Below are 20,174 nucleotides of genomic sequence, written 5' to 3'. Positions count from 1 at the left end.
TCTTCGTATTTCCCACCAGATCAAATTATCTACCGAGCTCCACCTCGCCTTGACATTTTCGTCGAGGGCGTTCGAGAGTCTCTCAAGATCTTTGCTGTAGCAATCTTAAGATATTCGTTCAACGCGATTGCTTAATAGGCCAAGAGATCGTGGTCTACAAAATTGGTATTAGTCGCTGAGTACATCTTCTAACGGAGGATCTTTAGACGACTATAAAATCTATTATCTATTGAAGTAGAAAATATTGAAATATTTTATCACAATTTAAAATTAGGAATCATACAAATTTTGTCCAAAAATTTCCAGTTATTTTCTTAAAAATGTCGAAGGAGACAATGAAAGAATTACTTATTTTAATATTACGATTACACAATATATGATTTACAATTATTTAAATAAAAATCATAAATCGTTACTTCTCAATTTTTACTTACTTTCTTTTTAGTTTAGTTTCGAAGTTTTAGTTTCGAAGAAGATGACGAGGTAATGATTTATTTTAAGCGTCGAATGTAAATTAAATAGATTCGAAAGTTGATTCAGGATCTTACAAATGTTAATGTATCCAAATTGGTATATATAAAAAAGACAGCGATATTTTTCTTTTTTTTTTTATAAACATAACTCAAATGTACAGTTTTTATTTCATCCTTAAATACTGCATATATTACAATAGCGGACGCGCATTTTCTATGACAATGTCGCGAACGTTTTATGAATCAGATCCGTGTACAGTCTAAGAAATATACAATTCACGCAAATTAGTTTCACTTAATACTAAATAATGTCGCACTTTACACGTGTCCCTGTATTTTGGCACGAATTTCTCGATCTTACATTATAGCACCATTCGTCAACTTCGTTGCGCGATTCTCGTAATTTTTTCGATGACACCGCAAATGACTATAATACAATTTATTCGTATGCTTCGGGCGTTTCCAGCAAGAAAAACGCATTGTCAGTTCTTGAAACGTGATCCACGATTTTTCTCGTTCTCATTGAATGAATAAATTCACTGATTTTGATAACATTGTGCGTTTGAACAATTCCTTGCCAAGCCACATGCCTTGAATAAGTTTCGTTGCTTTAAAATAACATTCAAAACTAACGAATAGCTACGAGCAAGTATTATAGTTGTACTCTATCTTTGATTGACGTTCGTAACTGTGGTTATCAGATATATTCATCTTAGAGATTTTTTGATTGAGGAAATATCTAATTTTTCGTGAATGCTTATGTTCAACGTTTCTATTGTTGATATAGCATTCAAATTATTGTTTCCATCTTGTATCATACATCACTTCTCTGGTATTTCTTCTTCCAATAATACTTTTAGGAAATAAAATCTCAATATGGCATGCTCGTTAAGTAATATCGAAGTAATACAAATACTTATCCATGGAAATCTCGGTTCTGAGCTAAAAAGATCTTCCTCAAGGCGTTTTCTGTACAGAAGAATGAAAATCTTCATGCTGTTCAGTCATCGTCTATTCGTTTACGTCCTGGAACCGAGAGTACTCGGATGATAAAGAGTTGTATCCGCTCCCCATTCGTAAGGACCTTCGTGTGGTCCTAGAGAAACCATGGTGCCAGGTCCCAGCGTTGTATGTGATGTGGCACTAACCATCCCTGGACCGGAAGAGACGTAACTTAATGGCGGCCGAGGCTGATCACGCAAACGGGCGTGTTTTACTTGTCGTTTGTACCTGGAAGGAACAATTAAACTAATTATAATTTTCTTCTCAAAACTCGACTACTTGTTGTTAAGAGAAGATTGTGGTTACGGATAATATATGTGTAATAAGATAACGAACTTCTAAGTTGGAATTTCAAATTAAATTCCTAAATTCTTAATTTATTCTACATTCCGAAAATCTATAGAAGATGTGGGATGATTCCAAACTTTTGATCGATAGTGTATATAATAATAGCATTTAAAAATTTGGATCATTCGAAAATATATCTAATTCCTCTTACAAGTCGTAAAAATCCAAGAAAATCATGGACACTTACTTGGCGTGCATGCAGCAAAGCGCACAACTAGAAATCACCGTAGCAATGCCAACAAGAACCGCGATGGCAAGCACCCACATCTGCGTCATCGAGGCATCAGCTCTAGCTACCACGGCAGCGCAATGTTGCACCTTCTCCACATGATACGTCCTATAAACTTTCTTCAATTCCTCGTTCTTTGGATCAGTTAGAAGAGCTTTCATTTCGTCCAAATCATATGCTTCCTTTCCAACCATTTGAAAACAGGAACTGGTCGAAGAGAAATCCAAAGAGTTGTCTTCCTTCGAATAAAACTGCGTATCGTAAACATTGACAGTTATAGGTAAAGACAGAGCTTGTTGCACAGATTTCTCAAAATCCTCCAGAGTCTTTCTGACCTCTACAGGTGGCTTCGAAAACACGAACTTCAACATGTCTCTGTCACGCAGCAGAAATATCCTCAATGTGATATTCGTCTCTCTGCCTGGTGTAACCGAGTTATTGGCCGAGACAATGATTTCCATGTAACCATCTGCGTAACTGGTCATGGAACCAGTCGTTCTGAGTTCTCCAGTTTGAGGATTCAAAGACAAATGCGAGGGAATCTCTTGTTTAGACATAGAAGGATCAACGAGGGAAGTAAAAGAAGCTTTGCCCGTGCTATAATTAATTGTAAGAGCGTCAGAGTCAGCATCGAAAGCTTCCAGAGTGATGAGACTCGTGTCTATTGGAACATTTAAACGGACACCCAATGTAACATTCTCCTTTTTAAACTTTGGCTTATTATCGTCGATATCCAAAATCTTGACAAGAATTTGTCTTTCAGAAGGATCTTGTCGATTGTAAGGTTTTGGAACGATGTCACTCTTCTTTGTGGAAAAGGGGAAACATTTAATCGTTAGCAAATGACGATCAGCTGTCTCTCTATCGAGTCGACCGTTTGATTTGATCACTGCCGAATTGTTTTCGAGTCTTTCTACAATAAACAGCCTAGCTTCGTTTCCATAGATAATTGAATAGTCGATCATTCCATTTTCTCCGATGTCTTCGTCAATCGCCTCGATCACGCCAACTTTTGTTCCAATTGGTTCTTCTTCGAATATTGTCAGTTCTATAGGTGAACTGTCTAAGTTTCTTTTAAAATGAGGCTTATGATCGTCGATATCATTCACTAGAACTTGAAGAACTCTGGTTGCCTGTTGAGGAGGACTTCCCAAGTCTTGAGCAACTAATATCAACGTATAACTATCCTTTGTTTCTCGATCTAGTAATTTCCTGGTAGTAATTAGACCAGTTTCGCTGTTTATTTTGAAGGCACTCGCGTCTTTGCCGAAGTTTCCATCTTCTAGAAATTTGAAAGTGATCTTTCCGTTTGGTAAATTCGGATCATCGGGATCTGAAGCTACAACTTGGAACACTGGACTGCCAATGGTTGAGTTTTCAGCTATGTGAGCTATTTCTTCGAGGGTGGGTCTGATGAAAAGAGGTACGCCATCATTGCTGACTACATCACCGATGTAAAGTGTCAGAATTACGTCGGAATAGAGTTCTGGCACTCCGCCATCTTGAGCTCTGATTCTCATTATGTATGGCTCTGTCCTTCCTTTGCCTGTCAATTCTCGAGCTGAATAAATTTCGCCGGTTGTGTGGTTAATTTTGAACAGTCCTAGAATTTTCATAATCCACAAATCAATCTTAGAATTTCTTGGCGATTGGTCGTATTTCAAAATTTAAAACATTTGACTCTTTTACAATGACGATAAAGAAATAATTATTGTTCATTCCGAATTTTTCATTACAATCAAAGAGTTAAAGAAAAAACATTAATACTTCGAAAACGGAAAAAATGTTATACTTTTGCTTACCACTTGTTTCGCCCTCATCAATGATTTCATAATTGATTATTCCGCCATTGCCTTCGTCTGGATCTGTGGCAGTAATATTCACTACACTGACACCTGATGAAGCGTTCTCAGGTATTACAGCTGTATAAGATTCTTGCTCAAAACTTGGAGCGTTATCATTGACATCTAAAACATCTACGGTCACCAAAGCTCTAGTGCTTCTCTGTTCTGCTCCACCTTGAGGCATGTCTGATGCAACGACGTAAAAACGGAGAACCGACTGTTTTTCTCTGTCAAGTGTTGTATTGGTTGCAATCTATACAAATAAAGTTAGAAATATTTAAATTAATATAACATAGATATAATGAATGTAACTTAAATTCTAGTAAAATGTATAAATACAAATTTATTTACCTGAATGTTACCAGTTATTGGTTCCACCTCGAACATATTAGCGTTTTCTCCAACCAAAGAGTATCTCACTTCACCATATCCTCTCTTAACTTCCTGTTCCGTGCTGGAACTATCCATGTCCGTAGCTCTGACGTTCAATACAATCTTTGGAGGTTTTACCGATTCTAATACAGAAATTTTGTAATCCTTTTGAGTAAAGATAGGACTGTTATCATTCATGTCTTGCACTTCGACTATCAAGTTGGCTTCCGACATTTTTCTTGTTATCTCGTAATCTCTTGCTAACGCTCGTACTTTAAATTGAATGAACTGAAAATCACAAACCGTTTAAATCCCAAAACATAATTGTGTATAGACACAGGAACTTAGTTTTAAAATTATAATTTGAATAATTTAATTACAAATAGAACAAGAATAAATACTAAATATGAGCTTAGAAATTAGAATTTATAGGATTAAAGTGAATATAAAAAATTAGCTTTAAAACTAAAATTTACCTTTTGGTTTAGAGCTTCATAATCTAGCCGCTTGCTCAAAACAACGTTTCCGCTTTGAACACCCACATTCACATACCCTTCATCATCATCTTCCCTCACCAATTCAAACCTTTGAACAGCATAACCAGTAGTTGGTTCTTTAGCTGATAGCATTAGCAAAGTAGTTCCAAGAGGTTGTTCCTCTGGCACGGAAATTTTGATTGTGGGGTTATTAGGCGACCATCCTGGATTCGTAAACGTTGGATTGTCGTCGCTGTAAGCTTGGATATAAATCGTCACCTCGACATTCGTAATCTGTTTCTCTTTATCAACGACGGCGTTCAAATCTTGCACCTGAACCGTCAAAATGACTACTGCAGCCACTTGATAATCTAACACACGATTTACTGTAATTAAACCAGTCATGGAATTTATTCGAAACGCTGTTTTGTAATCATAGGAAGTTGTGCTCTTCAGAGCCACGCCAGTTTTGTCGACAGCCCTGATGGGTTCTACTAAAGAATATTCCAAATAAGCGTCTGAGTCTGGGTCTGTTGCTACTACTTTCAATACTGGTTCACCTGTTTAACGATTATTAATTATCAGCACTGAATTCTTTCTGTTTTAATTTATATTGCATGATCCTGCCGCTAATTAACATAAGGACTGTGTCGATAATCATACCGGGAACCACATACTTTTCTTATATTTTTATATACAGTGATGTACAAGATAGTTCCGACCAGAAAGATTTTTCATTTTATATTTTAAAAGTGATACGTGAAAAATTTGTTGCTAATATTGAATATGACGACGTGACACGTAAAAGATCTCAGTAAAATAAATGGACGCTACCATATAGTTTTATAGTTATATAATATTAGCGGAAACTTTTTCAAATATCGTTTTTGAAAGAGTATAAAATGGACACTTTATCTAGCTTGAAACTTTCATGCACCACTATATACAAAGTGAGAACGAGAGTATGCGATTCACTGCTGTTGTTACTGTCTATGAATTAACTAACAAAAGAATCATCCTGCATGTTTTTTATTAATTTGGAACCTACCAATAGATGCTCTTTCCGATACGTAAACGAGATACGTCGACTCGTTGAACATCGGTGGTTTGTTGTTCACGTCTACCATATTCACTGTGACAGTTGTCGTAGCGGTTTCCCTAAGTGGTGTGCCAGAATCTATGGCGTAAACTATTACTTCGTACTTTTCTCCTCCGGTTTCTAAATCCAAACGAGCATCCGGTGAGACCGTGATAACACCAGAACTAAACAATTCATAACAGATTTTAATATTTAATATTTACAATATATTATTCTAGATCTCTGGAAACATTTATTGGAAAAAGCATTTACGAAAATTGTTACGTATTTGTCTTGAATAAATTATAGAGATGTAAATTATGGTGTAAATTACCTAGAGTCTATGACAAAATTATCTTTAGCACCGGAAGCAATGTGATACTGCAACAAGTTGTCTCTTCCGTCAGGATCGTTTGCTACGACTCTAATGACTTCCGTTCCTGGCGAAGCGTTCTCCAACAATCTTGCTCGGTAAGTGCTAGGTCCTGGTACATTAGATTTGTAATTTCCACGGAAGATGGGTTTTTGGTTTCCAGGTACTCCGACCCTGACTGATAATTTTGCTTCGGAATATAATGGCGGCGTTCCAGCATCCGTAGCACGAATTATTAATTCGTAAATTCCTCTTTCTGTGTCGTCTGAACGCACTGATTTCGCCATTGTCACTTCTCCGGTCTCTGAATTTATCTGTAAAAATATTGTTATTAATTCTGTACACGAAATAACTTTTAATAATAACCTACAATAACAATGTGCAAATAGGATTTTATAGGATTGCTAATTTTTATTCATTATACTCAGTGGTGGATTTAACGCTTTGGCTGCCTGAAGCTAATAATCATTTTGAGCTAAAACGAATTGAAAAATGTTTAAGATGTTTCTTAAATCAATAGGAAATTAATATTTACGTTTAGAAATTTTTTGACTAATCTGTCAAAATATGATATTCACTTAGACGGTGAATATTAACTTCATGTGTAGCAATTAAAATACGCACGATGGCCAGTTCAAAATTGCTTTTAAAACTCCTCGAAATTGTAAGCGAGGAAGATTCTCTTTTTTTTCACGTATTTTAGAAACCGCAAGGATCCTCCAAGATGTTTTAAAATGCACTCATCGAATGCTCATTTTGACCAAGTTAAAATTTTTATCCCTCTCCTTGGATACTAACAAATGTATTTTATATGATTCTTATAATCGTTTATTAATCTTTTTTGCAACCACTTTTGGGGCCTCCATAGTGTTCCGGGGCCCGAATCTTATTGTGTCATTGGCGTCAAGGTAGATCTGCCTCTGATTATACCTAAGCTTATTTCATCTATTTTTACTCTTTCATATTTATCTGACAACAACACATACCTTGAAAACACCGTTCGTCATACTGTTGTGCGAACTGATGGAGTACGTTACTTTCCCATTTCCCTGTGCTGGGCCATCGACGTCAGTGGCTCTAACAAACATCTGTGGATCGAAACTTGTTGCTCCTTCGCGGACAGTTCTGGTATATTCGTTTTGTTCAAATACTGGCTTATTGTCATTAACATCATCCAATTCTATCAAAATATTCACAGCGGATACTCTTCCACCTCCATCTTTAGCTTCCATCGTCAATGAATACGATTTCTGAGCTTCGTAGTCCAATGGTTTTGCTACCGATACTCCACCTGTTTTTAGATTAGTTTCGAATTTGTCAGCTCCGAAACCACGTAGAGTGTAAGTCAATTCACCAAAAGAACCACTGTCGTAGTCTCTTGCGAACACATCGCCGAATCGTGTGCCTATTTCTGCGTCTTCTGGCACAGATAGTTTGTACACCGATTGAGAAAATTCTGGACTGTGATCGTTGGCGTCCATTAACTCTACGTGAACTCTACTTGCGGCCACCTAAAATTTATTTATTAATATATTACTTTTCATACATCAATCGTTATACAAATATTTATGTGTATATGATCAAAGATAACATGGACGTTCTATAGAAACAAATCTAAGAATTGTTAAGAATGTATCTATTACTGTGTTAAAAATATTTATATGTAGACTAGGAGTATTTATACAGAATATAGAATTTATATTTTTAATCCTAGAAATTTATTTTATCTACTAAACATCATTCCAAGTATATTATATTGTATTTGTATGTCATATTCTTATAGATTCTTGCATATTATGGTGTATTTTTTATATTATATCTTCAAATTTTTCGTAAATGCATAAAAGTCCATGGTCTATTTACAAATTATTGACGACAAATTCGTACCACTTCATTTGCAACCAGTGCAACAACTTCGAACTCGAGTTGCCTTTTAGCGAGGTCATCCACATCATAATCCAAGACATTGACATCTTTTGCTTTAACCACAACTGGCACACGACCTTGAGCTTCCTCTGGACTAACAATGAAAGCCTTGCTAATTCCAGGATAATCCGGCGCATCTCTAAGAGCCAATCTGTACTTCGCATTCTCTCCAACATCTCCGTCACTCACTATCATATTTAATCCCGGTAAAGGTGTACCTTTACCTATGTCTTCTGAAATTTTTATATTAAAGTACTTCTCGTTAAACACAGGCATCAAATCGTCAACATCTGTAACGACTATCGTGACAATCGAGGTTGCAGTGTCTGCTGGGATCTCGTTATTGATTAATTCCGTAGCTTTCACTTGGAACGTATAAATCCCACCATTTTGTAGGATTCTAGGATCCTCTCGATCGAGGGAAATGTTGGTGGTAACCAGTTTGCCTACTGTCACGTCACCCTCTCTCGATACGTCCAGATCAAAGTGGCCTGATTCCTCGTCTTCGAGAGTTAATAGGAGAACTCTAGGTTCACCCGTGTCACCGTCTCGCGCTCTGATTGTTAGGATCGTGTGACTAGCTGGCGTGTTCTCCGGAAGTGTCGCGCTGTACGGCGCGTTCAGGAACACGGGCGGCTGATCCTGAAAGCAATTTATGCAATTTATTTATCATTTACAATCCGTAGTAAATGTAAATCCCTGATTCAAAGGTTTGCTAGTGGATGATACTGGAGCAAGAAATGTATTCTGCTTATTTGACTTCAGCTTTTGATCAAAGCTGACACAGTATGTACTGCCAAAATTATGCCTATTGCTTTGAAATCTGTTGCAATGTTTGTTACCTCTTTCACGTAAAAAGTTTCAATTTCAAGCGCCAACCGATTATTTTTGGTAAAGAATTTTATATTTTAGGTCTTGTATTTAATTAATAATACTCTCTTAGTAATACTTATATTTGAAAATATAATTATTCAGCATTATAGCAATTGTGAAATAAAAATGTTACAAAAGTTGTACCAGTATATCCAAATTCGTTCACCACCATGTTGAACTATCTGATTTGTAAATGTGACTAGTTCAACCAACTGTTTTAACAAAAATACGTGTGCTTTAACACGTATTTTAACAGGTGTTTTAACAGTATTTTAACAAAATATCTATATCTATAATCTACTAATTTAGAAATAAATAAATATCTATAATCTATTGATTTAAAGATAAATAAATATCTATAATCTACTGTCAAATATCACTAGTATCATCTCACTTAGTTTTTTATTTGTCTAGAGTAATTCTCACGATTCCCAGGAATTAATTAAAAGAATTTGAGACCGTTATCTAACGGAGGATTTCGAGAATGATTAAAGTTTGTGTTAGAACGAACGAACGAATGAAGGAAAACGTTTACCGTTCTGGTGAAAGTTATTTCGCGAACAACGCGTACACGCGTAATCGGACGTTCCACGAACAGAGTCACTAGGTAACGGACTGCGCTTTCCTGCTTAGATTATCGTAAACGATCTTACTAACCAATACGGAATGATCACACTGGATGTACAGTTACATCCGCGGTTAGGTCGAGGCCCACTTACCTGAACATCGAGAACGTCCACGGCTACTGTTGCCCTGGCCTGTAACCTTTTCGATACATCGCTGGCACCGTCTACAGCCAAGAGGTTGATCAAATACGAGTTTCTCCTCTCGTAGTCCAGAGACTTCGACAGGGTGATCTGTACGTCGTATTTTCCCTCCGTCAACTGAAAATGTAGTTTTTGATTTATAGGCTTGATCGACTTTTCGTTGAACGATTGTAGAAGAGAAATTCGAGCGTAGGATGTAAATAATTGGCAATTTTTCTTAACTTAATGATATTTTCGTTGAAGAAATGGTAGAAGGGAAATTTAAGTATTGCAAGTAAGTACTTAAGAATTTAAGGATAGTATAGTGTACAGAAGAAATGAATAGTTGAGAATTTTGGCGTGTAGGATATAGGGAAGTAAAAATATATATAATAGGATCTGGAGAAGATATAGTCAAGATCTTAGAAAGATCGTAGAATGTAAAGAAGTAATTAACTGAAAATTTGGAAATCATATAATATAGAGAAGCAAATAGCTGAGAATGTAAGCAAAGCTGAGTGTAGAACATAAGTAAAAATTCTGGATAGTAATTACGTTTAGTGAATCGCTACGAATTGTTTGTTACAATGAAATGTCAAGGTTTCTACCTTTTCTGTAGAAACATTGAAGACCTCGCAGACATCATCGTCTCGCGACGTAGAGACACACTGCACGTGAATATCCGCGTTTACACCACCATCGCGATCCGTGATCGTGATCGTACCAGGTGGAACTAGAAGACCACCCACGTGTGCGCTTTCTGGCACCCTGGCTGCATAAGGTCTGCCGTGGTATACCGGTGGATTATCATTCTCATCTAACACCGCTATCTCGCGTCGGAGGGATACTGTGTTGGGTTCTGATCCTGCGATTCCTTCGTCTAATAGAATATTGATTTTTTAATATTACTCATAGATATCTCTCTTTTTCTGGTAAATAAGAAGTGTACGTTTTAACACAAGGAAATAAGGAATATTGTTTGATGAATTGGGTTGCTTAAAGAAGAAGTGATACAAGTGAAAAAAGCTACGATCGTATTTTCATTGAAGAAATTTATGAATGAAATTATTTCTATATATACCCATGGAGGCCTAGAAATTTTCAAGATAATTCTTTATATCAATTATTATGTGTATCTCGTTGTTCAAAGACATTTGTATAATTTCTTTACCGAGCCCCTCAAATAAAGACTGAAATCAAAAGTTTAAAGGTATGGTCGCGTAATAAATATAGAAAACAAACTTCAACGAAATTTAATTGCACAATCGAGTCATCACTATTCCGCTAGCGTATCGGTCATCTAATGCTCTACATATACCGTCATCTATCCATTGATATTCTACAGTAACAGTGTAACGGAATATCTATAAAAAAAGTGTAGTTACCCGTTATACTGATGATCACTTCAATCAAATCCTGGGTCTCCCTGTCTAGCGCCTTTCTTAAAACAACGACACCGCTGTCCCGATTCACAGTGAAGTATTCACCACTGATCGAATAATGTAACTTGGATCCTTCCGGATCTTCTCCTTGAAGAGTGTATACAGGTGCACCTGGAGGTGTGCCTTCTGACACGGCCAGTCTGGCCATGTCTCCACCTTGCACGAAATGCGGCGCTCTGTTGATCACCTGACCCCATGACGAAGACCACGTGGAGAGTGTGAAGAGCAAAATTGTCCACATCGTCACCTGCGGGTTAACGAAATAAATATGTTAAATATTCTTTTACTTTTAATTTTTGAATATTAATTTCGATACGGACAATTGATGCGAGATTTTTAGGACTTTTACGTTAAAAATATATTTTTAGTATATTTGCGATTCAACCGATTTATATTACTAACGATGCAACACTCGAGAGCGTAGCTCATATTCCTATTTAAATAGTATATATTTCTAATAGATTTTTAATTTAAATCTGTCAGATCACATAGTTTTAGCATACAAAATGTTAACAATTTTCATCCCTCCATTTTCACCAAGTCTAAGATCCAATTGCAGCTCGTTGGAAACTTGTTCTTTTTATAATTAGAGGTTCTTTAATTATCGTAAGATGTTTGACATCGCGAGACCATTGTCTTTCATTCTTCGCTGTATAATTTGAGAATGTAGATTAACAATCATAATGCTATTTACTAATATGCACAAGGACCATCATTAGCATCAGTGGTTGACGTTGCATTCGTTGAATAACGGTTATTTAGTGGACGATTAGAAAGTGGATTCAAAAATGAAAATGTTGGGTGTAAGAAGAACAATTCCGCGGCTTATGCTTGGAACTTTCATCAAACAAATTGAAACACGAAGTTTTATACATAAAAGCGCGTTCTCTCTTGCATGAAAGGTGAACACTTCCTACACTGCGATTCGTCACGATTCCGTTCACTTCCGGTCATCGAAACAAGCGTATCTTAATAATTGTACCGCTTTAAATAATGCAAAAATAACATCTCCACGTTCATGGTAATGTTTTCTTCTATAAAACTGACTACAAAAATTTAAGAAAAAGACAAAAAAAGGACAATAAATTTTATGATCTATCAACAATTACGACAAACGATAAATTATATGACCAATAATCGCTGTGAAACTTCGGTTTCAAATTATCCGTTCCCACACAAATTTTATACTAAAGTATTCAAACTAATTTAAAATATATAAAAAAAAACGTGCTCTTGTTATAAAAGCTAATAGGTGAAGCAAAGTCTTATTACATTTCATTTCTCTAACTGCATTCACAAGTATCTAAATTTCTATAAACGTCCACACTCTAGTGATATTTATATATTTCCATGTATAGTGATACTTTATATCTCCACATACGTACAAGACCACTCACTTTCTATCCAAACAACGATTAATTACACAGCAAATAGACATCACTCAGATAATAGTTCGATCAACGTCTTCAACTAGAAAGGAAACTATCGAGAAGAAGCTAACCATAGGCGAGCTCGAGAGCCATCTGAAATAAGCGTACGTGCATTTGTTTCTTGGACGTTGTTGGGATCAATGTTCGCGGTCTCTGTTGGAAAAATGCGACGCATAGACGAGTGGGCAGGAGAGAGGAAATGGTTAAATACTGCGGAGGATGCAACGATCTATCGGAGCCACCGGTTACCACCCATATAAAACGCGGCAGCGACCGAGCCGCGTTCTTTCTGTGGCATTCCGAAAAAATGCTTTCAGGCGAACCACCAGCCAGCGGTGTAGCCACCGAGTACGGTGACTGAATGACTTCTAGCGGGTGAGCACGGTCAGTGAAAAGCCGTTAGAAATCAGATTCCATTTCAGGAGTTCGCGGTATTCTTGTGCTGTGATCCGTAAATTAAATTGTCCTATTAGTCGTCGAACATTTATCTACGCCTTGAGTACCGCTCTTCTGTTTTAATTAATTTAAGCTTGTAAAGTGTACGAATGAATTTGGTGTTGGTGGATAATCGCGTTGCTTTTCGCGAAAAAAGTAGAAAATTACTTTCAGATAATTGATAAACCTCAAATCTTAAGGATTAAGAAATACTTTGTAATTAAAACTTGTATGAGTGAAATATGCATATTATAGAAAAATATGTATGAGGCAAAATAAAGTTAATAAATACTGTAAGATAAGATTCCTAAAAAGATCTGCATACACGCGCATAGTTCCGGAATATACTGATAAAAGGTGTAAAAGATTCGAATCAAAGTTGGAATTCGCCGAACAAGAAAATTTAGAATGCAAGTACTGACCGCGATCTTCGTTAATCAGAGTGTGTAGTAATCGATTAAGTATTTTTTCGTGAAAGCAGCATTTCAAACGACTTTTTCTGGTAGTGTAAACGGAAAATAATATTTCAGCGTGATTTCAAGATCAGCATACGAAATTTCATGGGCCAATGAGTAGCGCGTATTAATGTTACGCAGGATTGTTAAGAACTCTGCGGTAACTTTCTAGTAGAGTCTCCAGACAGATTCCGAACAAATGTCTTGCACAACAGCATCGGCTTGGATAAATGCAGATTGCGTTCTATGCTATTCCGCCTCTGTCATAACTCTCACTCAAGACAACAATTTGTGCGGAATCAAAACCACTCGACCAATAATATTTTTCTGTAGCGTTTAAATGGAACTGCAACGATATTCATGTAGACTCTGGTATTCAAAGGCCAAGTATGTGGAGCAAAATGATGGATTACGAAGTTAATAGGAAATCGTTCAGACGAATTGAGGAATTTAAAACACAATGTGTTATGTAAGAATAAATAATACACGGCATGATTTTTACCCATAAAATTAAAGTAGGTACTAGAATGAAAGCACATATGATTATTGCAATTTATCCTTTTTATGAATAACAGTTTGCTTGTTCTTTTTATTAAGATAGGTTTGAAATGTACCTGTTATAAAAATATTGTATAAAGGTTACGCAAACTACTTTTGTAAATTATTTGCATCTTATAGGAATTTCTTTAAACTGTGAATTTGAAATTTTCTCTAAATGAGTACATATATTTTACTGTACGATAGAATAGACAAATGTAATAGACAAATAATAAAATATTTTATAATGTATGATTAAAAAGCTCCGTTTATATGAATTTGTTGGGGGAAATATGGTTTGTATAGCTAATTGGAGTTCATTTGCATCACCACCTGTAACTTTTCGTCTAATTTTTTGCTTAATTTTGAGAATTTTGAAACTGTTCATTTTGAAGGCTTCAATGAGAACCAGCTATTGCTGAAAGTAATACGTGGGAAGCAATCATTCTGCGAAGAGAAACAAGCGACGACTACAGGACAGTATACTAGCGATTTTCCGGTGACTTCGTACCACTAGTTGACTTCCGTGTTCAGAAGGTTGTTATCAAGTATTGTCTTCGGCAAACCTAATTATTAATCATGTGAAGCTACTAGAAATTTTGTATGATACAGGAAAGGCAGGAGACCTGCTACCTTGTTGAAACAATTCTCACAATTACTTCACACCGGAACCTTAATCATAGGATTAAATTTGAGCATCTTTAAATACCACCAAAAGAACACGTTGCTATGATCTTGACTCATAGTTAAACTATAGAAATTTTACACAAAATGGATAATATTTACAGTCCTTATGAAGTCATTTATATTCAAATATTCGTGCATCACTATATTACCCAACAATGGAGAAAGGCTGCAACTATTAAAGAAGCAATTTGTAGCACATTGACATAAAGTTTTCACAGCTTACTACGTTTATTATATGTTCTGATAGTATTAGTGATTTGCTTAGCAAATTACTATATTAGACGTACAAACTAATTTGGACTTTTGATTCTTAGATTTACCTATTTCTAACTTAAATTCAAATATTTTTTCTATCTTACAGGAGTTTTATGAAATAAAATCTACAATTAATGTAGTTTCACACTTACTATAGTTAATGAAATAATAAGAACGGTTTTGTTGATTAAAATATTACATAATGAATAGAATTTCCATTTTCTTTCTAAAGGCACCGAATTCATTTACATTTATAATACACATCTAATATTTTATTTCCTTTTTTCACAGTTGAGTAGTATAGAAGAGGAACTGACAACGAAATATACAAGAAAATTTACATTTCCACATAAACCGCTTAAATAGATTCAGCAATAACAAACGGACTCGAAGTATTCCAACGTTGGTACGATTTCTATTACAATGTGCGCAACGCGGGAAAGCATGGAACGTTAAAACTCATGACCAAGAGTATACTTCTACTGTTTAAAGACTCGTCTGAGATTCTGAACAGTGTAAGTGCAATTATCAGCGACGTAACATAAAACGATACGGCTAGATTATGCGATGGATTCAATTCTAGCCAAGAAGAAATTCACGGATCGCGCTTTCGCCATTCGCCGTGAACGAACCATAAAACACACCATGAAATCCCGCAGAAATAATAGTAAACGGAATATTACACCGTAAGCACAACGATCACCGACCACAATGTATTTACTAAGCGCGATTCTCAAATATAAAATATACATATATATATATATTCTGTAATGAGAAAAAATCTTTTAAAATTATGAAAAAGGATGAAAATAAAGGAGATAAGGAGAACACAAAATTATTCAAATAGAAACAACGCCATGCTCTATTTAATAATGCATGATCCCATTATTCATGATGTTAAACGAATTCGAATTCATGACGTTGTCTTGTATTCCTTATGAATTATACTTGATGGTAACTACCGCAATGCATGCAATTTGCTGTTCAAAGTTTAAGTGCTGGTGCTTCGTTATATGGGTCATCGTGATTTAAAACACGATTAAAATAACAAGATAAAAGCATTCTATGCGCCTCAATTTTGAAATAAAAGTGGTCGTTACCTTCAATCAATTTGAAACGATAAAATTGATCTGCTCGTTAGGTAGGGGAAGAAAAATATATTCTTGACCTTTAACTAACAATATCTGTACACACGTATATTCTATCTTATCGAGATTTTATATCCAGTTAGTTGATGATACATTTGTTTAGTGTATCACGATCTTATTTTATTACTGTAATAATTTGTTCATTTAGACGTTACTTTTAAAGAGAATTGATTGTAGCCATCAATGAAGATAATACTGTAAAATAATCAAGAGTTCAAAACGATACTATAAAATTGAATAATCAACTACTCGAGAAAGTTATAACTGTTTCCTCGCTCCTTTATTGCAACATATGTATCAATTAAAAGAACATGAACTTCATTTCAAACAGAAATGAAAAACAAAGTCAGGAACAAAATGAATAATTACTTTATTAATATTTTATGATTTTTCATCAACTATAAACATATCGATTTCAAAACATAATCGTTAAAACGCTGAAATTGAGCTCAATTTCATGGACTGTTGTTCGATCAACAAGGAAACCGGTTTCATCATCGGCTAAACGTATTTCGCCATTTATTACGCGTTGCGACGCTCCGTGCAAGAATTAATTCCTGTGCTATCTGATAGAAAGCTTTTCTCTTTGCGTTTGCTTCCGCACGTCCGTTTCCCGTGAATGAAACATACTACGTAGAAATTATACGCCGCGCATGGTGATGTGTCACAATAGAATTTGCTGAAGTAATACGCGGAAAAATATGTCACGGTACTAGCCATTTTTCCAACGCGATGTATATTCGAATGTACTCAAAACGCTACACCACGCCGCGGAGAAACTCGAATACATTAACCGCTCGTTCGATAAATTATTTTCCATTTAGGTCGATCGTAAAAAAGATAATGTAATGTTCGTTTCGCGTTCGTTAATGTGGATCAAAACTTATACTACATAATTCGAAATGAATTTAAAGAGTTGATCATAAATTCATAATCGTTTAAAAAATTACTTAACTCCTTAAATGCAGCGTGTTACTGTTTTGTTTTAGTTGCGCAATACTTTTTTTGTAGTGAATTGAGAAGTGCAAACGGAATTTACATTTAGAATTTTATGTAAAGTAGAACAATTTAGACAATGAAATGGATTTGTATATTTTGTAATATTTACTTGTAAATCGTTGCTACTATTATACGAGAGAATTTATTAACACTGGTAATTTGTAACTTGTAACTTATGCAGTTTTACTAGTATAATAATTAAACAAATTAATTCGATTATGCAACAGGATCTTAGTAATGTTCCAACACATTTCCTAGAAAAACCAGGATTATTCAGAATCTAGCAGATGGTAGTGAATATTCTATTTTAATAAAATTACGTTCTTCAAGTATTGCGGCCACTCAACTTTTACTTATTTTCATGGTTGAGCTACACAATTTCTTAGATTACACATAAGCGTAATATTACAACATTACCTAAAGCACTTTACCCCAATCAATTCTAAATTCTCAAAATCTAAGATTCTGTACAAATATTTACCATATCCATTTTACAGCTTAGGCACTTACTACGTAAACACCCGAGACATTGTGTATACACGTAACAATCCCCAAATTACAAAAGTCCACAGTGGAGTTCACGCGTGACAAACATCTATCACATTCTCGCCTTTGAGACCAATTTCCCAGAGAATTTCTGTGCAAATAAGTTACCTAGATTCGTTCATTGACCTAGATACGCTAAAAAAAAAAAAACGCGTACCAAGCACGAACGGCTCGTAATTGGTTTTCGATACCGGCAACAAGCATTTCGAAACGCGTTCCTTGTGAAATTTCGCGAACCGCCATCGCGGTGATACCGGTCAGGCCAGCAACATTGGCGTAGGATCTATTCTCTCTGTTTCTCGGAGTGGAGCGCCAGGTTTGATTCGTATCCGCGATACCGATTTTCTCTTCGGATTGCGCGAAAAGCAAACGAGTACGCGCGGTTAACTGTTCCGTGCTGATCGTACGAGTCCCGACGTCCTAGACTCGTTAATCGCCGAGAAAGGAGAAGAGGCAGAGCGAAGGCAGGCCATAGAAAAGCGAGAGGAAGACGGAGTAGCCGGCGAGAGGAAGAAAAAAAAACCGTTATAGAGGCCCCCTCTACGATCCACACCATTACGTTACGCGCCTGGCATCCTGACACTGTGTGACCAGGTGATGCCCAGGATGAATGACTAAGAAAAGTACCATCTTGTCACGCGCTTCTTTCTGCCCTGTCTTTGCATTTTTGCTACACGAGACGCTGCTGTTCCAGACTGTACTGTGTACCGGATAGACGTGTCATTAATACGGTTTCTTTAACACTGGAACCGTTAAAGTGTTAAATAAATCAATACATTATAAATTAATGTTGTGTATGTATATAATTACTGTAATATAATGAAAATGAACAAGTACATAAAACTACATTTCTATCTCTACAGGAAATAAAATTAATTCTATTGAAACAACTATAATTTTAGTAGCAACAAAATTAAAAAACGTGGAACGCGTCGTTTTAAGGAATTAAGTAATTCTAATGTGGTGAAAGTAATTATGGAATTTTTCCAGAATTCTTCCAGTTTTCTTACGGATTACTTCGGATGCTATTCTTCTAATCTTAGAGTTACTTTAATATATATTATTCTTACTGTGGACAATTTTTTTAAGAAATCTGCAAACAGAAAATTTCAAGACCTGAAGATAATGGAAATTTGTACATAGACCAACGCGTTAATGAATGACGGAATATTGAAATAAGTGTAGAAATTTAATAGCACAAGTATCTAAGTTTTATGTAATAATAAAAATATCACAATGTTTACGAAGAAAAGATCTGACGTACATTATGTCTTCATTGGTCGATTAAGAAAGCTGTAAGTCGCAGAAAAGTCTTTCAAGCAACCTTGAGGAACACAGGATCGGTATTTGCGTGAAAATCAACCGATTAATCTCTGAACGTGTTAATACATGTATATTCAAGCTTTTCCTGCTCTACGAACTTGACACCGGTTCCTTGAAACCATGACTTCGACTAGTACACTCGCTGGTCAGACTGGTTTTCCTCGAACTGGCGAAAACGATGACGGAAGTTCGGCATAGTTTGTCACTGTTTTATTATTTCTGAGTCATGTAAAAGGAATGTGTAAAAAATATCCTTTAACAAATGTATATTCCTGATAACAAGACTGGCTAGTTTTAACTTTTCATTTTTCCAGCCTTTCACAGACCACTGAAACATTTGATATAATTGTTTAAAGTTTCTAGCCAACGACTTTAACTATCTCTCGATATAAAGGTCAAGGAAATACCAGTAAGATCGAGCCTGATATAGAGTTACCTTACACAGCTGGTCTCAACTTCATCAAGATTTATACGTATTTATAACTCCACTTTTACCGGTTCAATTCGTATTCTATTTAAACCAAACTCTATGCAACCAAAACTATGCAACAACGCGTGTACCGAATTTTCAAGATGCTACCTCGATAGTAGCACGTGACTAAAACAAAAACAGGAAATCGAGACGTGCTTGAACGTCAATGAATTTTTATGGAAGATACGTTGTATAGCTTTGATATTTCCTTTCACATATCCACTCGTTCGATTCACAATATTATTAAACCAAACGATCTTTAAATGACAAATTATTCCAATAAATATAGCGAACAATAATTAAAGTAACGTTTAATGATCCAATGAATGTTGCTTTGAACTTTCGTTTGGACTCGATCAATCACTTGAAAGTAAAGAAATACCATCTGCCAAGGACCTTACCTCATAAAGTCGGTCCAAGATCCTTCTTCCTCGCAGCACCGTATCAACTCATCATCACACCACGTGTATTTCCGTTTGGGAGATCACTCGTTTGAAAAATAACATTTAGAAAAAATCACGTACATACACCTATACCTCATGACGCATCGGTACACGAGTGTGTCTAACACGACTTGTATCCTCTATCCTCTCGGTTTCATGAGTCGTTGTCGTTTCGAAAAAGAACCGATGTCTGTGCCAGCCAATGGACAGGTCTATACTGCATCCTAAGGAGGTATGCGGCCTCTGCTATGGGAGTGGAAGG

General features: G+C 35.8%; 1 protein-coding gene across 2 annotated transcripts; it reads right to left on the bottom strand.

Moving 5' to 3' along the window:
- Nucleotides 1-594: 594 nt before the first annotated feature.
- Nucleotides 595-20,174, bottom strand: Cad74A (cadherin 74A). 2 transcript variants are annotated; one of them, XM_069122973.1, is made up of 13 exons: nt 19,871-20,174; nt 11,126-11,429; nt 10,349-10,620; nt 9,714-9,878; nt 8,083-8,763; nt 7,182-7,706; nt 6,157-6,509; nt 5,793-6,007; nt 4,745-5,304; nt 4,248-4,556; nt 3,855-4,149; nt 2,011-3,655; nt 595-1,703 (listed from the first exon to the last, which is right to left on the bottom strand). In XM_069122973.1, the coding sequence occupies exons 2-13, from the start codon at nt 11,421-11,423 to the stop codon at nt 1,493-1,495; spliced, it is 5,529 nt and encodes a 1,842-aa protein (XP_068979074.1). In that variant the 5' UTR covers nt 11,424-11,429; nt 19,871-20,174; the 3' UTR covers nt 595-1,492. The 2 variants fall into 2 exon arrangements, with proteins under 2 accessions (XP_068979074.1, XP_068979073.1); XM_069122972.1 differs by lacking the exon at nt 19,871-20,174 and adding an exon at nt 17,610-18,082.

The sequence above is a fragment of the Bombus flavifrons genome, chromosome 11, assembly GCF_040668555.2.
Source record: "Bombus flavifrons isolate JBK064 chromosome 11, iyBomFlav1_principal, whole genome shotgun sequence".
Lineage (NCBI taxonomy): Eukaryota > Metazoa > Arthropoda > Insecta > Hymenoptera > Apidae > Bombus > Bombus flavifrons.
The sequence above is the reverse complement of the archived record's forward strand: the minus strand, read 5'-3'. Positions and strand labels throughout refer to the sequence as shown.